Genomic DNA, 18,301 nt, shown 5'->3' with positions numbered 1-18,301 from the left:
GAAAGGACAGAAGAGACTGAGGTCAAACTGAATAATAATGTAGGTCCAAAACCAAATGAGTAACAATGCCTGTCGAGTACCAAGGCTGGTCTTCTTAGGCTACTTGACTTCAGAAATGAAGGCAGATTGAAAGTGGAACTCAGGAGGTGCCTGGGCACCAGGGGCCCTTTGTAACATATCCTGGCCCCTGGGGTCCTTCTGAGGGAAGCTGTTGGATCTGAATGTCCACGTGGTAGGGAGGCTCCTCTGCCTTTCAAAAGAGCTAGGCTGAGATGCAGGAAGCACCTGGACATTTCCTCACTCTGTGATATTTTTTTCTTCTTGGCCTCTGCTCGCCCAGCTTAGGTCTAAGTGCTGAGGTGTAACTTCACTTCTTGTAGTTTATGGCAAGCTTCAGAGCTCAGCCTGTGTTTACACTACTGATCCCGGCAACCAAGATTTAGGCCTGTCCTGCCCAAGGAGGCATGGGGTGTGTGGAAATAATGTTTGATTTGGAGCAGGCTGGAAGTCAGTCTGTGAGCCCAGCACTAAGGTGTCGGGATGAAGCAGGAACATCATGTGTTCAAGGCCAGCTTAGGCTACATAGTATATATTTCAGGATACCCATGTTACTCAGTGAAACCATTCTGTTAAAACAAACAAACCAACCAGCCAAACAAAATCCTTGCTTTGGAGCCAGCCTGGCTTCTGTAAACCTGGTTCTGTGACTTCGAACCTCGGTTTTCTAATATTAGCAGCCAGCAGGCATCTGATGTCTCGGATAATATGGAAATTAGTAATTATGCATGTGGCCAGGCATGGTGGCTCACACCTGTAATCCAAGTCCTACGAATCTGGGGCTGGAAACCAAACGGGTGAGTTCAAGGGCAGCCCGAGGCTACACAGCAAGATCCTGCTTCAAAAGCAAAACAACAAAATAAAAAGAAGACTGTTATCAAAACTCTGGGAGTGCAGTTGATATATCGAGTCCTTCAAGAGTAGGACCTGAGTTTGGATCCCAAGGACCCACAGAAAAAAGGCCAGGTGTGGCAGGGCACATCTGTCACCCTGAGGTGGAGACAAGTGGATCCTGGGACCTCGCAGGTCAGCTAACCTAGCTAATGATGTTCTACAATAGTGAGAGATCCTGTCTCGTACAAAAGGTGAAAACCCTTGGTGAGCTGAGGTTGTCCTCTGGCTTCCACAGACAGGTACACACATGTACACATCATGTGCCAGCCTTTCCAGCGGGTAGTGTATGTGACTTTTAGTGTGATAAAGCTAAGCAGCTGTCATTTCCATAACTGCTGGTGTCTGTAGCGTGTGAAATGTGTCCCTCATGTGAGTGAGCTTGGCCTGCAAACGGGAAGAAGCTATTTGGTATCAGACCCTGGGATAGCTGTGTTTCTCTTGAATGGTCACTGGCTGACCTGAGATGACCATCAGAGGACTAAACTGTGTTCCCTTTTCCTATTGCCTCCCTCGCCACTGTGGAGAGTGGCCAGAGGTTAGTTCTGTGCGGTTAGGTCAGATTCAGCCAGCGAAGGAGGCTGAGTTCTGCAGTCTGGGTTTTGCAGATCTTATTTACTATGGGAAGAGCACTTAACGTGAGCTGTCCACTCCTGATGAGAGGGGCAGCGTCACACCTCCGAGCCTTAAAAGGACAACTTGCTTCTACAGCAGGCATGGTAGTTGTAGTTTTCTAGGGCATTTGCTTCTGTGCACAGCACTGTCCTTCCAGGGTTCCCAGCATGTGTAGAGGGTATTTCAGGGTCGGGTGTTACTTTGTCTCCGATTTTTGCAGTGCTGGGCACAGAACCCAAGGCCTTATACATACATACTAGGCAGGTGCTGCAGGGAGGAGCCATACCTTTAGCTCCCTGTAGGGGAATCAAAAGAAAAAGGATAATTGAGTTCCTTTGAGTGCTGCACGCTGTTGAAAGGGGTAGTTTTACTGAGTTATTAGTCACACCTTCATCCTGGTGAACATCTACACAGGAGCCGGGCATTGGTGAGCCTTTCCTCAGAGGGCATGCAGGCCTCGGTGTGGAAAAGCAGAACTGGGCTCAGACATCCTGCTTTATGGCAACACTACCCCAGCAGATAGACAGACGGGAATACCTTACCATCCTCCAGTGAGCGTGCTCCCTGGCCCTGCACATACCCTCTCCAGACCCCAGGGGTGCCTCCCAGAGAAGTTCAAACTCTGTCCAAAAAAGGGGAGCGGGATGGGTCTGGAGAGAGAGCGCTCAGTGGTTAAGAGTGCACATTGCTTTTGCAGAGGACCCAAATTCAGTTTTCACTATCTTTGTTCGGCAACTCCAGTTCCAGGGATCCAACGCCCTCTTCTGGACTCTCCAGGCAGCTACATATAAACATACATGTACATTCACCACACACATGTGTGGTGTTTAAGTGGTGTTTTGTTAAGTGTTTAAAAAAATGACTGTTTGAGCCGGACATTGGTGGCGCATGCCTTTAATCCCAGCACTTGGGAGGCAGAGACAGGCAGATTTCTAAGTTCAAGGCCAACCTGGTCTACATAGTGAGTTCCAGGATAGCCAGGGCTATACTGAGAAACTCTGTCTCAAAAAAAAAAAAAAAAAAAAAAAAAAACTTTTTGGGGAACTGGAGAGATGGCTCAGCAGTTAAGATCACTGACTGTTCTTCCAAAGGTCCTGAGTTCAAATCCCAGCAACCACATGATGGTTCACAACCATCTATAATGAGATATGACGCCCTCTTCTGGTGTGTCTGAAGACAGCTACAGTGTACTTACATATAATAATAAATAATTAAATAAATCTTTAAAGAAATGACTTTCTGGCTGGGAATGGTGGCATGCACCCACATTCCTAGATCCCAGGAGGATGAGGCAGGAGGATTGCTGCTTTAGATTACTGTCTTTTTGTTTGGTTGTTTGTTTTTCTAGACAGAGTTTCTCTGTGTAGCCCTGGCTGTCCTGGAACTCACTCTGTAGACCAGGATGGCCTCGAACTCAGAAATCCGCCTGCCTCTGCCTCCCAAGTGCTGGGATTAAATGCGTGTACCACCACTGCCTGCCTTAGATTACTATCTTTTTACTTCTCTTAGCAATGAAGGAAAAAGAGAACATATCAGTAATTTCCTTCTTATGAAAAGAGAATAATAGATTGTTTTTCCTTAAATAGTTTCTCTGGACACCCAGCACACAGCTGTTGTCTGTGGTCAGGTAGATTTCCCCTACCCTCCACATACACTCCCCAGGTGCAGAAGTAACATCTGGCTTGTGTGGAAAACACCCAGGAGTTTGAAGAGGACAAATGCACTCAGCCCTTTTCCTGGCAGTTCAGCCCGTGGCACACGCCTCACTGCAGCTGGGACTGTAGTTTCTGCCTCCCCACCTTGCCAAGGAATGTTTGCTCCAGTATGATAGATAACATGTTCCTGGGACCTGCTTTTCCCAAAGTCTTTGTTGAAAGTACCACTGTATCGCCCACGCTGCTGGAATCAGCCTTCCATGGTGTGTTTTGGAAGGATGTGAGTAGCCACTTAAACCTCTCTCTCCTTGTTGGCCCTGAAGGTGACCTGCCTCAGCATCTGCAAGTGATGATCAACCTCCTGCGCTGTGAAGACAGGATCAAGCTGGTGAGAGCTGAGGGCATGGCACTGAGTGAGCAGGAGCCTTCTCTATCAGGATACCTTCTCTCACACTGTTGACCAAAATCAGGGCACTGGAGTGCTGCTCTGTGGTAGATACATCACTGGGATGTGTGACACTTTTGCTTTTATGCCTGGCTCTTTAAAGGGGCCAGAAGAGATGGGGTGTCAGGTCTCTGTGGCACCTCTGCTAGACATGAATGTAGCCTGAACATTCTGCCTGTGCCCTGACTGCATGCAGTTGGCCGTCCCTTCAGTGTCAGGCACACATGCTCTCTCTGCTCCTCACAAGCACTTGGCCTTCATTTCTTCCCTGATTTGGGGATAGGGGTCAAGAAGTAAAGCCGTTGGTCTTGGTTTGGGGCATGGAGGAAGGGAATAAACTAGTGAGGTGACCTCCATTTGCAGGCCGTGCGCCTAGAGAGCGTCTGGAGTGACCGTGTCCGCTACATGGTTGTGGTGTACACCAGTGGGCGCCAGGACACGGAAGAGAACATCTTGCTAGGAGTTGACTTTTCCAGTAAGGAGAGGTGAGTCTCGGGGAGAGCAGTTCCCATTAGAGCAAATGTGTCTCTGTTAGTGTCCTGCAGTGAGTCCCTACAGAAGAGGAGCTGGGGGTTGGGGAAGCACCAAGGCTCTGGGATAGGGCACTTCTTCCCAGCCCTTAGTTCCCTGCCGCTGTGAGCCAGCTGGAGAATGCATAGTTCTCAGAGCCTCAGAAGAGGAAGCATGTGACCACTTTCTGTTGTCATACCAAAATACTTGGGTAGTTGATAAAGGAAAGATGTTTATTTGGCTTGCTGTTTCAGAGCCTGCAAAGCTAATATGAGGCCTCTGTCTGGCCACGTGGATGACATCACAGTGGTGGGGCCATGTGCAGAAGAGATCACAGGGTGGAACAGGAAGCCAGCTGCAGTGGGTGCTAGGCTTAGCCAACGTTCACCCCTTCTGAGAGTGGAACCTGGCTCCATCTTCCACCAGGTCTCAGCTCATAAATATACCACCTCATCAAATGGTGCAGATTTTGGGGAGCCAGCTTCTAGACATGAACAGATTTGAGGGATCCCTCACAGTTGTAAAGGCATCCTGTACAGTAATGTTTCCTGAAGTGAGTGATCTATCAGTAAGCACTGAAGGACACACTGGAGTCAGCCAGGAGGACACCCCCCAACCCCCAGACAGACATGTAAGGGATGTGTCTAGTTTGCCATGAGGCACCTGCCACAGTGGTGAGCTTCTTTTTTTGTTGTTTAAAGATTGATTTATTTTATTTATGAGTACACTGTAGCTGTCTTTAGACACACCAGAAGAGGGCATCGGATCCCATTACAGATGGTTGTGAGCCACCATGTGGTTGCTGGGAATTGAACTCAGGACCTCTGGAAGAGCAGTCAGTGCTCTTAACCAACCGCTGAGCCATCTCTCCAGTCCCCTGTACCCTCTTTTTGATCCTCATGGTAGAGGCTTCATTAGGAGTTAGGTCTCCTCTGGTCACCACTGTTGTGTTGCAGAGCAGAGCACGGTTCTGTCACTCGGTTCATCCTGTGCTGTGTCTTGGAGTCCTCTTGCAGTCAGTGTTGGCTCGTTGTAGACTCCACCATCTCCCAAGATTGTGTGCTGTCAGGGGAGGGAGGAATGATTAGAATCCTGGATGCCAGTGTTCTGGCCCTCCTCACGGGAGTTCTCACTACGGAAACCTGGCTGCCACTGTGGCTGACGCTCAGTTCTGTGGCACAGGGGCAGGCAGAGTCCAAGAGTGACTTCTTGTGGCCAGAGGCAACAGTGCTGAGAACATCCCGTGTCTCTCCTGGTGTTTACAGTTCTCCTGTGTGACCCCTACTTATTCACTCACTCCGGGGCTTGTCCTGTGTGCGTGCACTTGTTGACCCGCTCACATGCTGGGAGTGCAGCACAAGAGATATGACCTGTGCTGGTGTGGTCCGAGGTCATAGAAGGTCATTACACATGTTTATTTGCACCCAGGTTCATGCTTCCCGCTGAACTCTATGGGCTTGCACCCTCGTTCCCACCCACTTTGATATGTCCTGGTCTTCCTTGCCACCCCTTGGCACTCTAGCTTTGGTTCTCATGGGTCCCTCTCTCCCTGTGGTCATCTCGCCTCTGCTGTGAGTTCTACACTCTGGCCAGTGTCTTCCTATTGAGACCCTGAACTAGAGCCACAGCCTGGCTGCAGGGCCAACCCCAGGGCAGTTGTAGGTTAGAGCAATGGCTGCCTGTCCAGAGGCCCCAAGTTCAATTCCCAGAGTGTGGCTGCTCACAACAGCCTATAACTGTAGTCCCATGGGTTCCGATGCCCTCTGCTGGTGTGCAGACAAAACATCTATACATAAGATAAGTAAGCAAAGATGTGGGGCAGTGGTGGCGCACGCCTTTAACCCCAGCACTTGGGAGGCAGAGGCAGGTGGATTTCTGAGTTCGAGGAAGGCCTGGTCTACAGAGTGAGTTCCAGGACAGCCAGGGCTACACGGAGAAACCGTGTCTCGAAAAAAACCAAAAAAAATAGATAAGTAAACAATTAAAGTAAAATTTAAGAAAAATAGGAAGATTGAGAGATGGGAGAGTAACTGACTAACTTTACTGCCGAAGGCATGGGGATGTATGTTCTCCAAGGGGGCATCTCATTGGGGAGGGGTAGATCAGGGCAGAACTGGCTTCACGACCCTTGAGCACCAGGCTTCTCCCTGGGAGAGAATTACATCCCCTCCCGCCTCCTACGCTCTCCCACAACTACCCCTGCACCCAGAGCCTGTAGACCACATGGCAAAGATAGAAGCTCAGAATTCCTGAGGGCTGTGGTGTCGCTTGGGCACAATTACCAGTTTCTCAAGAGCCAGTTCTTAAATGCCTCAAGAGTTTCATCATAATCTGAGAGACCCTCTGATAAGGCTCTGTTACAGTGGCGCCAGTGTATCAGTTCTCCGTTAGGATGGGCAAAACAGAACCGGATTGAACTAGTTTGTAAAGTGGCAGCAGCACCAAAGGGAGACCAGACAGACAGACAAATAGACTGACAAGTCTGAGTGAGCCGTGGAGCTATGGGGACCTCCCATCTCCTGTTACCCAGGACAAAAAGCCTGGTATGGACTGTTACTGATTATTTGCCAGCTCTCTGCAGTTGGGTGTGACACTCTTACCAGGTCACCCCACTGCAGTGGGGAGAGGGCCACTGAGATCAGCTGCTGTTCCCCAGTACCCGGAGAGCTTCTGAAGTTGTGGAGTTATGGCCACCCCAGGCTGTGTCCACTGATCCAGCCGTGAGGGGACAGTGCCCAGACAGGCTGGGAGCCCCTCCCCACCACGGCCCCCACCACTGGTGCTGGGCCAGCAGGTTGTAGGCCGGCCTTGCTAGCGAAGAGACTGAGGGAAGTCCACATGCACAGGGGCAGACACGACATCTTTTCTTCCCCACTTAGCAAAAGCTGCACGATCGGAATGGTTCTTCGACTCTGGAGCGACACCAAGATCCACCTTGATGGGGACGGGTATGGACACACTTTGAAAGATTCTTTTCTGGGGGGCTGGAGAGATGGCTCAGGGACTCCGCACACATCTTGCAGAAGATGTGGGTTTGGTTCCTAGCACCCATAATGGCAGCTCACACCCTCCGTCCTACACCCTCCCTCTGCGTTGAGTACTCACTCAGGCGGGCTGTGACCCAGAGTGCACAGGTGAGGGAGACGCCACAGGGTAATTTACTCCTGGGATACCAAGGATGCAGCTGGCAAATAGCTAGGCTCTGGGTGCCTGCCTGTCTGCTTTTGCCTTTGTCAACAGCCAGAGGCATGCTGGTCCCAAGTCTGGGGAGGGACTGCACCCAGAGTCTGAAGTGACTTGACCGGAAGCTTGGGTTCTCACTTCATCTCTCCTGTTTTTAGCGGGTTCAGTGTGAGCACAGCAGGCAGGATGCACATATTCAAGCCGGTGTCTGTCCAGGCCATGTGGTAAGTGTGTCTGGGGGTCTTTGAACTCATTAGAGGTATTCTCTATTTGACAGAATGAATAGAAAAGCCAGATGTATCTGGGTGGTGGTGATGCACACCTTTAATGCCAACACTGGGGAGGCAGAGGCAGGTGGGTCTCTGTGAGTTTGAGTCCAGCCTGGTCTACATAGTGAGTTCTGAAGCATCCAGGGCTGCACAGAGAAACCCTGTCTGCATGCCTGTGTGTGGGTGTGTGCTTGGAGCGGGTGCATGCTTGGAGCAGGTCCGTGCTTGGAGCGGGTCCATGGAAGCCGGAAGAGGCTGTAGGACACTTTAGGGTGTGAGTAGGAGACTAGAACAGCACCTGCTCTCACCCACCGAGACCCCTCCAGCCCTCATTGTCTTTTGTTAAATTCTCCCGATGACATATGAATTTTATATATGCGTGTCTTTGTTCGGAAACATTCCATCTAAGTCCCTTATCCATTTAAAAAAGGTATTACTCTTGAAGATGACACTTTACCTGTTGACTGACTAGGTGCCATCCTGCATAAATTCACTTATTCCTTTTACCTGGCACACAGTAGGCTCTAGGTTTGTATGGTTAAGGTCCAGGCACTCTGCTGGGCTGGAGTAGAGAGAGGCAAGGGGGTTGTGAGATAGCCCCTAGTTGTCTTTTGGAGATTAAAGCATCTTGAAAGGAGGTGGTTACACACGTGAACAAACTAGTATGTTGTGCCAAAAAAGCTGGGCTGGCGTTCTCTTGGTGGTCAGGCCACAGACCGCCAGCTGAAGGGCCAGGGTCCCAGAGAAGGGAAGGTCACATGACCTTCTACAGTGGCTGAACTTGGCACTGCGGAAGCTTCCTGGGCTAGCCTCCTCTTATAGCTCTCTCTTGGGTGTGTCCAGCCTGGGGCCACACGCTCATTGTAGATATAGTTTAGCAGCTTTGTAGGCCCAATGTCACACTGCAGTGTCAAAAGGCTGTTCACTCCCACCGGCTAAGCAGTTCACAGAGGAAAACAGAAGAGTTGGAATAAATGAAACTTCAAGCTGGAGAAGCCTAAGATGAGCGCTTTCAAAACGACTCCTCTTGTCTAGGAAGGGGAGAGTCCTAAAGAGCTCACAGACAGGCCACCTCCCTAGTGGTTTGTCCCTAACCCTTTACTCTAGGCTCTGCTCACTTCCGGGCCATTTGAGGTGGGCGGGGCTAAGGAAGTCTGCCTTCTGGCCCACAGGTGCCCCCAGTGTTTCTTTGAATAATCACTATGGCTTTCTCTTCAGCCAAGTTGTTACTATCGTTATTAATTATTATCATCTGTGATGGCGGTAGTTGGTTTTACCCATCCCCCCCTTTTTTAAATTCTTAGGGACCAGAACTGAATTTAATAAACATTTGGCTCAAGTTTATTTCCTCATCCTGCTGAGATGGTGGGACAGATAGACTTACTGACAGTTGGGCTGCTTGTGGTGTCTGCACACCATCCTAGGAGCGCTCATCGACTTTCAGGTCCTGCCTCTTCTGCCTTTGCCATACCACCCTCAGCAGCCCATTCCCTGAGAAATTCTCAGCCTTGAATTTTTGTCAAAAGAAATAAAAGAGGCTGACTAAATAAAACATACACGTTTTAAAGCTCCCTTCCCCCAAGATGTCACACCCTGAGAAGCGGGTCCCCAGGGCATTCAGGAGCCCTGCTGGTCCTTAAAGGTCTTTCCTGCCTGCAGTACAGCAGCGCTGTCTGCAGGCCTGTCTTTGGAGCTGGTTGCTGGAATGTGACCCGACCAGCTTGGAAGAGTTAGGGGCTATGGGATGGGGTCTGCTGCTGGCGTCTGTTTTTTCCTTTGGAAATGGTGAGCAATATCCTGTCTGCTTGTGAGCTTAATTGATACAGCCTCTGGGAGTTGACAGTTGTATCTAGCTGCTGTGTGTCCCTCACACACCTTGAGAGCAGAGCCTCCAAGAGGGAGTCCTTTCTGAATTGCCTGTTCCACTGTTGATAAACTAAGCACCCTTTGTAAGCTGCAGAACCTGAGCCCCCTTGTACCCTTTTGCACTCTGCCCTTGCCCCCCTGCACCCCGCCCCATCCTGAGCTCCTCTCTCCTCCCTCATCCCAGGTCTGCCCTGCAAGTGCTTCACAAGGCTTGTGAAGTGGCTCGGAGACATAACTACTTCCCAGGGGGTGTGGCACTCATCTGGGCCACCTACTATGAGAGCTGCATCAGCTCCGAGCAGAGCTGCATCAATGAATGGAATGCCATGCAGGACTTGGAGTCCACGAGGCCCGACTCCCCCGCATTGTTTGTGGACAAGTACGTGCTGAGGCTCCTCACACACTGATCAGAATGGTCCTCCCAAGGTCCTGCTTCCCCATAGCCCCTTGACTGAGAACCCCCTCCCCAAACAGGTTTAACCTGAGCCTGTGCCTGTGGACCAGAGGTTCTCAACCTTTCTAATGCTATGACCCTTTAATACAGTTCCTCATGCTGTGGTGACTTCCAAACATAAAATTATTTTTGTTTCTACTTCATAGCTGTAATTTTGCTACTGTTGTGAATCATAATATCTGTGCTTTTCAGTGTCCTGTGAAAGGGTCGTTTGACACCACCCTCCTAGAGGGGTCGCGACCCACAAGTTGAGAACCACTGCTCTAAAGTTTTGTGTGTGTGTGTGTGTGTGTGTGTGTGTGTGTGTGTGTGTGTGTACAATAGAGAAAGAAGCCTCACTGGGACCTCAGACCCTCATACACACACACATCCTCCCTTTAGAAACAGTACATTTGATGTGGGGAGCAGTCCCCAACTTCCCACCACAGGAACATGCCACCCTGCTCCTGTCTCTGCTCTGTGCCTAAATCTTGTCCCCTTAGATTGCTAATCCTTAGAATTCATTTAGAATTGTAGATGCAGTCTTCAGGCTTGGGTATCTTGATCCAGAGGGCTGTCTGTGCCTTCACAGCACTGAGAGTGACCTGAGGCCACACTCTCCCATTCCCTCAGAGTGAGGTGCCTGCTGTGATACTGGGTTTAAGAGAAGAGTTGCTCAGATGACCAGACACAACCAAGAGGTCATGAGAAGAGATGGAAGGATGGTGGCCAATTGAGACATTTGAAGTCAGCTGGGGGAGTGGAACTGTCCCGGTCTCCACTTCATGGCCCATGAGTTAATTAGCAGGGCTGGCATATAGACCTGACAGGGAGTGCACAGACTTGGATTTCATGGGAGCACTTAATCAGGATATATCCATGGCCCAGGTAGAGGGTTAGGTGGAAGCTGACAGCCCAGGATGTTGGCGGCTGCCATAGGTGACCTGTGACATTGCTCTGCTTTCTTTCTACTCTGGCTCCTCCTGTAAGGCTGTAAGAGATGGATCTGCTCTGCTCTGTCCATACTGAACACACGCCCACAATACTCTGTACCCAAGCAAGCCACCATCACACCCATGAGGGTCCGAGGTCCCGGTGAGCCTTCGTTCTCTATAGTTCTGCAGCCTCCTATTTTTCTTCCTAGGCCAACGGAGGGGGAAAGAACTGAACGTCTCATTAAAGCCAAACTCCGAAGCATCATGATGAGCCAGGACCTTGAAAATGTGACTTCTAAGGAAGTAAGGCACCCCTCCCCTCACCTACCCCACCTCCTAACCATTCCCTTCCCCCTCCCCCTCCTCCCTCCCTGTTTCCCCAACCCTCCCCTTCAGCCCATAGCAAGCACGAGGCCATCACACACACACACACATTTGTCTTGCCATCTTCACAGCAGAGGCAGGCCCAGGATTTTTTGGTTTTTTTGTATGCGTGCATTTGTCCACCCTGGAGGCTCCCCCGCACTTTGCTCTGTAATGGTACTAAGTCTATGGAAGGCCCAGGCTTAGAGTTCAATTTTAGTCTGATTATGGAGATCATGGGCAAATTGCCTGCCCTCTCTGAGCCCTGGGTACAGCTACAGAAGGTCCTTGGGTTTCCTCCGAGGAACCTCAAGTCTTCTGTGTCCTCTCCTGCATTTGTGTGTCCTCTCAGCCTTGTGCTGTGCAGGAGATGCAAATCTCAGGCTTCTCCCTATGCCTTTTAAGCTTCTCCTTGGTCAATTTTTCCAATGATTGATGATGATGATGATGATGATATTATTATTATTATTATTGTTGATGTTGATGTTGTTGTTGTAAAGATGTTGTGGGAGCTGGAGAGATTGATGTGTTAGAACGGCGGGTCGCGTCAGAACATACCACACACTAGGCCCAAGCAGTTCCACATGTAAGAGGTTTAATTGAGAGGGAGAGAGGGGGGCAGTAGCGTGGAAAGAGAAGAAGGGAAGAGAGAGAGATGGAGGAATGTTCCCCGTAATATATATGGGTTTTGATGTAGGGGCCGTAGGTAAAGGTAGGAGATGAGCCCAATGGATTCTGGGAATATGGCGGCTGTTGCTCTGGCAACAGGTCTGAGACCCACCCATGCATCCCACAGGCTTCGGATGCCCTGATGCTAACAGAGATGGCTCCTCAGTTAGGAGCACTGGCTGCTCCTCCAGATCATCTGAGTGCCATATCCAGTGCTCCATTTAACACCCTCTCCAGGAGATCTGGCATCCTCTTCTGGCCTCTTCAGGCATTGCAGGCATATGGTGCGCTGCCATACATGTAGGCTGAACGCTCAAACAAATCTAAAGGCCAGGCATTGGGGCACACACACCTTTAATCGGGACCAGGGCTGAAGTTCTCTGACTTCAAGGCCATCTTTATCTACATAATTGAGTTCCAGGCCAGCCAGGGCTACATTGTAAGACCCTGTCTTTAAAACAAAAATTTTTTTAAAAAATTTGTTTTAGTTTATTTATTTATTTATATGCTTAATTGGGGCTGGGAGTGTAGCAGGTAACACGTGTGAAGTGCCCATTTATTTATTTGTTGTTTGTTAGGTTTTGGTATTTTTGAGTCAGGATCTTCCTCTATAGCTCATACCGGCCTGGAACTCACCTTGCGGCCCCCAGGCTGACCTCAAACTCCTACCTCAGCCTTAAATTTTTGTCTTTCACTGGTTGGTACTTTTTAAAAATCATGCTGTGGTCCCTTCTTCTACAAGAAAGCAACTTTACCTTCTCACTGCAGTATATTTGGTGCTTAGTTTAAACGTGTGTTTTAAACTCGATAGGGAAAAACCAGATTTCTTTGTTGAGGACAACGGGCGTCCTCCAGTTGGGTTAAGTTGGAGGTGGAATGAGTGAATGCCTACAGCCCACACAGATGTGCTACCTGTGTCTAGACGCATCACCCTGGGCAAAAGAAGGAAGACAAACTCACACTTTTTGTAAACCAGTCACACAGTTCCCACTGTGGCTTCATGCCTGTGCACAGGTGGGCTCCTGTTTGAGCAGATCTCTTCTGATAGGTTCTGCCCCCTATCACTCCTGCTCTGTCCTGCCCACAGATCACTTCTAATAGGTTCTGCCTCACATCACTCCTGTCTGCCCCGCCCACAGATCAGAAATGAGCTGGAGAAGCAAATGAATTGCAACCTGAAAGAGTTCAAGGAATTCATTGATAACGAGATGTTGCTCATCTTGGGCCAAATGGACAAGCCTTCCCTTATCTTCGACCATCTTTATCTTGTAAGAAGCCCAGCTCTGGTGGGACCTGGTTTGGGGACCTAAATTTGGGACTTGGTTTGGGGACTATGCTCACAGACACATACTATTCAGATGAAGCTGTGCTTTAGCTCCTATCAGGAAACACAGGTAGCTGAGCCGTTCCCCTCTGAGCCCACTGAAGGGTGCACCCCTCCCCCACCTTATCTCCTGTGCTCGGTGTCTTCAGGCCATAAATCTCCATAGAAGACAACTGGCCAATTTTCAAAGGCAAGCAGGTTGCTAAAATTAGCTAGGAGATCATGAAGTTGAATTGAAAGACCTAGCAAGGCCAAGTTCTTGCCCTGTTGAGACTTTACCCTTCTGAGTCAACTTGTCTCTCCCCCTCATAGAGTGATTAGGATGACTAAGTGAGGTACATTCTGGAGCCGGCATGCGTAGGTTCTGTAGGCGTGGTTATGGATGGTAACTGGCTAGAAGACAAAGTGTATGTGTGGGCTTTAAGACAGAAGCTCACTGCTCAGGCTAGCCCGGAGTTTGTGATCTTCTGCCTCAGCCTCATAAGCATTGAATGTATATATTTTTGTGTTCTTGTTTATATGTGACTCTCTCTACATGTACAGGTCTCATGCTATATCCACTGAGATGTGAGCATCAGGGTTTGAGTAACTTGAAAGGCAGAGAGAGGGTGTGCTGGCTGGCCTCCCTGCAAACAGTGAAAAGGCACCTCCCTCCACTCTGTCCACTAGGTGGCGGTCACGGCCAAAGGACTCAAAGCCTTCATGGAGCTTGTGGAGTCTGGGGAGGCTGGGTGCCTGTGCCTACTTTCCATGAGTGATGTTAAAGGAATTTTATGCTTGAGGCTGCCCATGAGATGTGAAAATCCAGCTCATGTTGCTTGATGGTCAGACCCCGAGCCCCAGAGGACCTGGGAAGCTCAGGAGAGGAAGTTGGCAAGGAGACTGAGATATGAGCCAGGGGTGACCTTGTCACGACTGAGGTGGCTACATTTTCAAGAGTAGCCTGGTTGCTGTTTGTGTTTCTCTTCTGTGCTCCTTGTCTAGGAAGAGAGTTTTTTAAGGATACAGTGTATCAACGTGTCCAGTCATAGACAGTTGGAAACAAATCCTTTTAACCTCCCAGCTCGCCCAGGGAGATTGTCACTCACAACATTTTGCTGTGTTAGTTTTTCTGTTGTTCAGTTCCTGTAGGGCTAGGATTAGAACCCCGAGCCCCAGCACTGAGTTTCTCTAATGGCTGTGTAGAAAGAGGAGGCTGTGCCTGTACTGTTCCTAAGTAGACTTTGTCTTTGTCTCCTCTTTGTTTTGTTTTGTTTCTTAAGCATTCCTTACTTGTACTGCCGTGATGATTATTTTATTCATGGCAATCTTCCTGCCTCTGCCTCCTGAGTAGTGGGATGGTTTATTTCTAAGTCCCTGTCATCAGGATCTGTTGTCATTTATGTTACTGGTTCCCATTGTTTTTCCCATGAATAGCTCTAAATGCCCTTCCTGTGTTCCTAAGGCTCTGTGCGAGCCCTGGGTGGTTGTAACTCGGAATTACTGGGTCAGAGGATAGGAACTTTTAAAGAATAATACCGAAATACCTACCAGGAAAGGGAGCCAGGGGCCCCCTCTGTAACTAATGGTGAGGAGGTCACAGGGGGCTGTGCCCATGGCAGACTAAGAAGGCTGGGGGACATGAAGCAGGCTTCCATGAGGTGGGGACCAGCAAGGCTGTTTCCTTTCTGTCATCCTCAATGATGCCCAAGGGCCTCAGGAACCTGCTTAGACTCCTTCCTCTCCCTCTCCTACTTCTTTTCCATCCTTCTTTCTGCTCTGAGGCTGAGGCCCCACTGTCAGGTTTCCCGGCTATGCCGAAAGTAGTTCTGAGACTGGAGTGTGAACACTCACAGGGCTTTGTATGATCTGTCCCCCAGGGCTCCGAGTGGAATGCATCCAATCTGGAGGAGCTGCAGGGCTCAGGGTGAGTCTGCTCCCCTCTTCACCATCTCTCCAGGCAGTGTAGGTAGCCTGTGCTGTGGCCTGCTCCCCTCACCGCCTCAGCCTGGTCTCCGCAGTGGCTGGAGGGTCTCATGCTTTAGAGTACTACATACAGTAACCCATGGTTTCTAGAGTCTTCTTGGAGTCTTGGGTGATTGTAGGGGTCCGGGAGCAGCTTAGACACACCGGGGGATGGAGGCCAGCCTGGTCCTGGGCAGGCTCTGAGCTCCTTCCCGCAGCCCCACTCCCGAGCAGAACTGCTGAGAACCATTGTTGGAACAAACCAGAGTGTGGACACACACACACATCTCTATTGGCCTTTTATCGAGCCAGCAACCCTGAGAACGGGGCCACTCTTGGTAATCCTTTGGTGCCTGGTGGGAATCTCATGACTGAACAGTCATTGCTGGGCAGGAACTTGCCTGTCTCTGAGAAGTGCTCAGTAACAGGAGTGAACCTTTAAACCAAGCCCTTCAAGGAAACCATCGCAAAGTCACCGTTCTGTGGTCCGACAAGCTCGCCTTGAACCGACTGCAGTTGAAAACTGAGACTAAGCAGAGCTTAAAAGGGACATCCTTAGAAGTTCCAGTCAGAGTTATTCCCCAAGCAGAGTGTTTGTCCGGTGTGCGCTCAGACCTCACGCTTTCCACTTCCTGGGAATAAATGCGTGGTTTAAGGAGCTCTCTCTTGAGACGTTATTTATGGTGAAACCTGGAGACCCTTTCCACTTACCAAAATTGTTTTGGTTTTCGGGAAATGAGCGTACTGGTTAAGGGTGGAGGGCTGTGGAGTTTTTCAGAGTGGAGGTTTTGTTTTGTTTTTAAGACAGTGTCTTGCTCTATAACCCAAGCTGGTCTTGAATTGAATGTACCATTAAGTAAAGGGATTTTTGATATGGCATGGGTTATTTTCAAATTATACATTTTTGTCCTATGAGGAAAACTCAAACAAAAAATGACTATAAAGCAAAAAAAGAAAAAGAAAAACAACAACAACAAGAAGAAACCTCACCACAAACACATGCCCTGTGGTGTGTATATCTTTTGACTTTTCTCCGCTGGCTTTTTGCTGTTTTTCCTGTTCCTCATTCTGACTCTCTGGGCCCTTTGCTTCTTTTCAGCGTTGACTACATTTTAAATGTCACTAGAGAAATAGACAATTTTTTCCCTGGTTTGTTTGCGTACCATAACATCCGAGTGTATGATGAGGAGACAACAGACCTTCTTGCCCACTGGAATGAAGCTTATCATTTTATAAACAAAGCAAAGTAAGTGTGTGGGAAGGCAGCCTTGGGAGGGACATCGGGCAGGAATGAGTGGCGGGCCAGATAAGGGAGCTAACCCCGCTGTGGAAGTAAGCAGACAGGATCTTAGGGGAGGTAGTCCTGAATGCGGAAGCCTAAAGTCCCAGAGGTGGGACTGTTGGTGGACCTTTGTTTTAGCTACAGAACACCAGGCACCAAAGTGGGCAAGTATCGGCCCTCTCCACAGGGTGCCCTCGTGTTCTCTTCCACCTGCCCTTGAGTGTGACATTGAATGCAGTGTTCATCATCAGTATAGATGCCAGCCAGGGTTCAATTCCCAAATGCCACTGGTGAGCTCTCTCCTGGAAAGGGCTGGTATATACTGGACTTAGAGCTCTTGGACAGTTCCCCTAGGAAAGCAGGCTGCATCCTCTCCTGGGGTAGTTCGATGCTCCTGTGTGCCTAGAACAGGGCAGTCTCTGGGGCCCCTCCTTATTCTCCTTTAGAGCAGCTATTGTATTGAAAAGCAATGGCCCCTCCACCCCTAACTCCCACTCCCATGCGTCCCATAGAGAAAAATCTTACTTAGGAGCCTCCCAGTCAAAGCTACAAGGTGTGTCCTTACCAAACCCTGCTTTTTCTTGCTTTCCCAGAGCACAGACTCCTTGCCTGTGTGTTTAGAAGTTAGGAAAGACTAGGGCTGCAGGGGGTGGGGGAATTTAAGCCTGGTGTAGGAAGCAGGAGCCTGCCAGGCCCCACCCTAGCTTCCCGGCTGCAGCCTCTGCCAGCCTGGCATTCCTTTACCTTCTCAGCAGGGAGAGGGTCACTGTTCCTTGTGTATCTCGTAAATCAGCCATGCCTGGGCCAGCACAGCCTTCTTACAAGCAGCAGATCAACTCCATCTTCCCCCCTGGCTCGGATCCTTCTTGGCCAGATTGCTGTCATCCCTATGCTCCCTCTGGGCTCTTACTCTCTCCCCAGGGCGCAGCGTTTTCGCCTCACTGGCCCCATTTCCAATAGTGGCTCATTCACAGCCTCCATCTGCTGTCCCAAGCTGAGTGGCTTTTGCAGAACTCCCATTAACTGTCCAGGTGCTGCCCAGGAAGCGACTGTAGGTGGTAGCCTCACTTATCCTGGTGACAAAGGAGATTCTGATTTGAAGCAGGCATTGGAAAGCTGGGCCAGATTCTTCTGTTCTCCCATTGTGTGCTAATTGATTTCACAGAAAAGATAATTCCTTTAGAAGGTGTGTTTAGATCTGTCCCATAAACATTAGAAGGGTTGGAGCTGTGAGATAACGGGGCGGGACTATAAATCCTTATTCTCAGTCCCTACCCCCAAATCCCCCGCAGAAGGAATCATTCCAAGTGCCTGGTCCATTGCAAGATGGGCGTCAGCAGATCTGCGTCCACAGTCATCGCATACGCCATGAAGGAGTTTGGCTGGCCCCTGGAGAAAGCATATAACTACGTGAAGCAGAAGCGTAGTATCACAAGGCCCAACGCAGGCTTTATGAGGCAGCTGTCTGAGTATGAAGGCATCCTGGATGCAAGGTGAGTGAGCACTGAGACGCAGGCTGGCAGACGGAGCTCCCACAGCTGGCAGCCAGCCTCTCGGGAGCTGGCAGCTAGCCTCTCGGGAGCTGGCTGGAAAAAACAGCTATTGTTTGGACTCTGATTAGTGGTTTCCAGGAGACTTCCGTTTGATTTTGTTGGCACATGTAGAAAGCTTGTCTCGCTAGGTGAGGGACGGTACTTAACTGCTCATCCGAGGCATGTCCTGGTATGTGGCGTGGGCTTGAGCGTATCCTCCATTTCCTAAGTACCTACTTTATGCTAAACTCAAGGCTGAAGAGGCCACTGATCTGATTCACCTCACGTAAGGATTTTTTTTTCTTTTTTTTTTCTTTTTTTTTTTTTT

At 49.6% G+C, this 18,301-nt stretch overlaps 1 protein-coding gene across 3 annotated transcripts in view; it reads left to right on the top strand.

Moving 5' to 3' along the window:
* The window catches only part of Ssh1 (slingshot protein phosphatase 1), a 51,207-nt gene that overhangs the window by 25,297 nt on the left and 7,609 nt on the right, over positions 1–18,301 (top strand). For all 3 annotated transcript variants that reach the window (XM_031337458.1, XM_031337460.1, XM_031337459.1), the window contains 10 exons: positions 3,542–3,606; positions 4,027–4,148; positions 7,053–7,121; positions 7,515–7,580; positions 9,676–9,870; positions 11,069–11,162; positions 13,031–13,159; positions 15,075–15,121; positions 16,259–16,405; positions 17,734–17,934. In XM_031337458.1, the coding sequence (XP_031193318.1) occupies positions 3,542–3,606; positions 4,027–4,148; positions 7,053–7,121; positions 7,515–7,580; positions 9,676–9,870; positions 11,069–11,162; positions 13,031–13,159; positions 15,075–15,121; positions 16,259–16,405; positions 17,734–17,934 (1,135 nt within the window). The remainder of the gene's footprint in view (positions 1–3,541; positions 3,607–4,026; positions 4,149–7,052; positions 7,122–7,514; positions 7,581–9,675; positions 9,871–11,068; positions 11,163–13,030; positions 13,160–15,074; positions 15,122–16,258; positions 16,406–17,733; positions 17,935–18,301) is intronic.

The sequence above is a fragment of the Mastomys coucha genome, unplaced genomic scaffold (genome assembly GCF_008632895.1).
Source record: "Mastomys coucha isolate ucsf_1 unplaced genomic scaffold, UCSF_Mcou_1 pScaffold22, whole genome shotgun sequence".
Taxonomy (NCBI): domain Eukaryota; kingdom Metazoa; phylum Chordata; class Mammalia; order Rodentia; family Muridae; genus Mastomys; species Mastomys coucha.
This window is presented reverse-complemented; position numbering and strand designations above follow the sequence as displayed.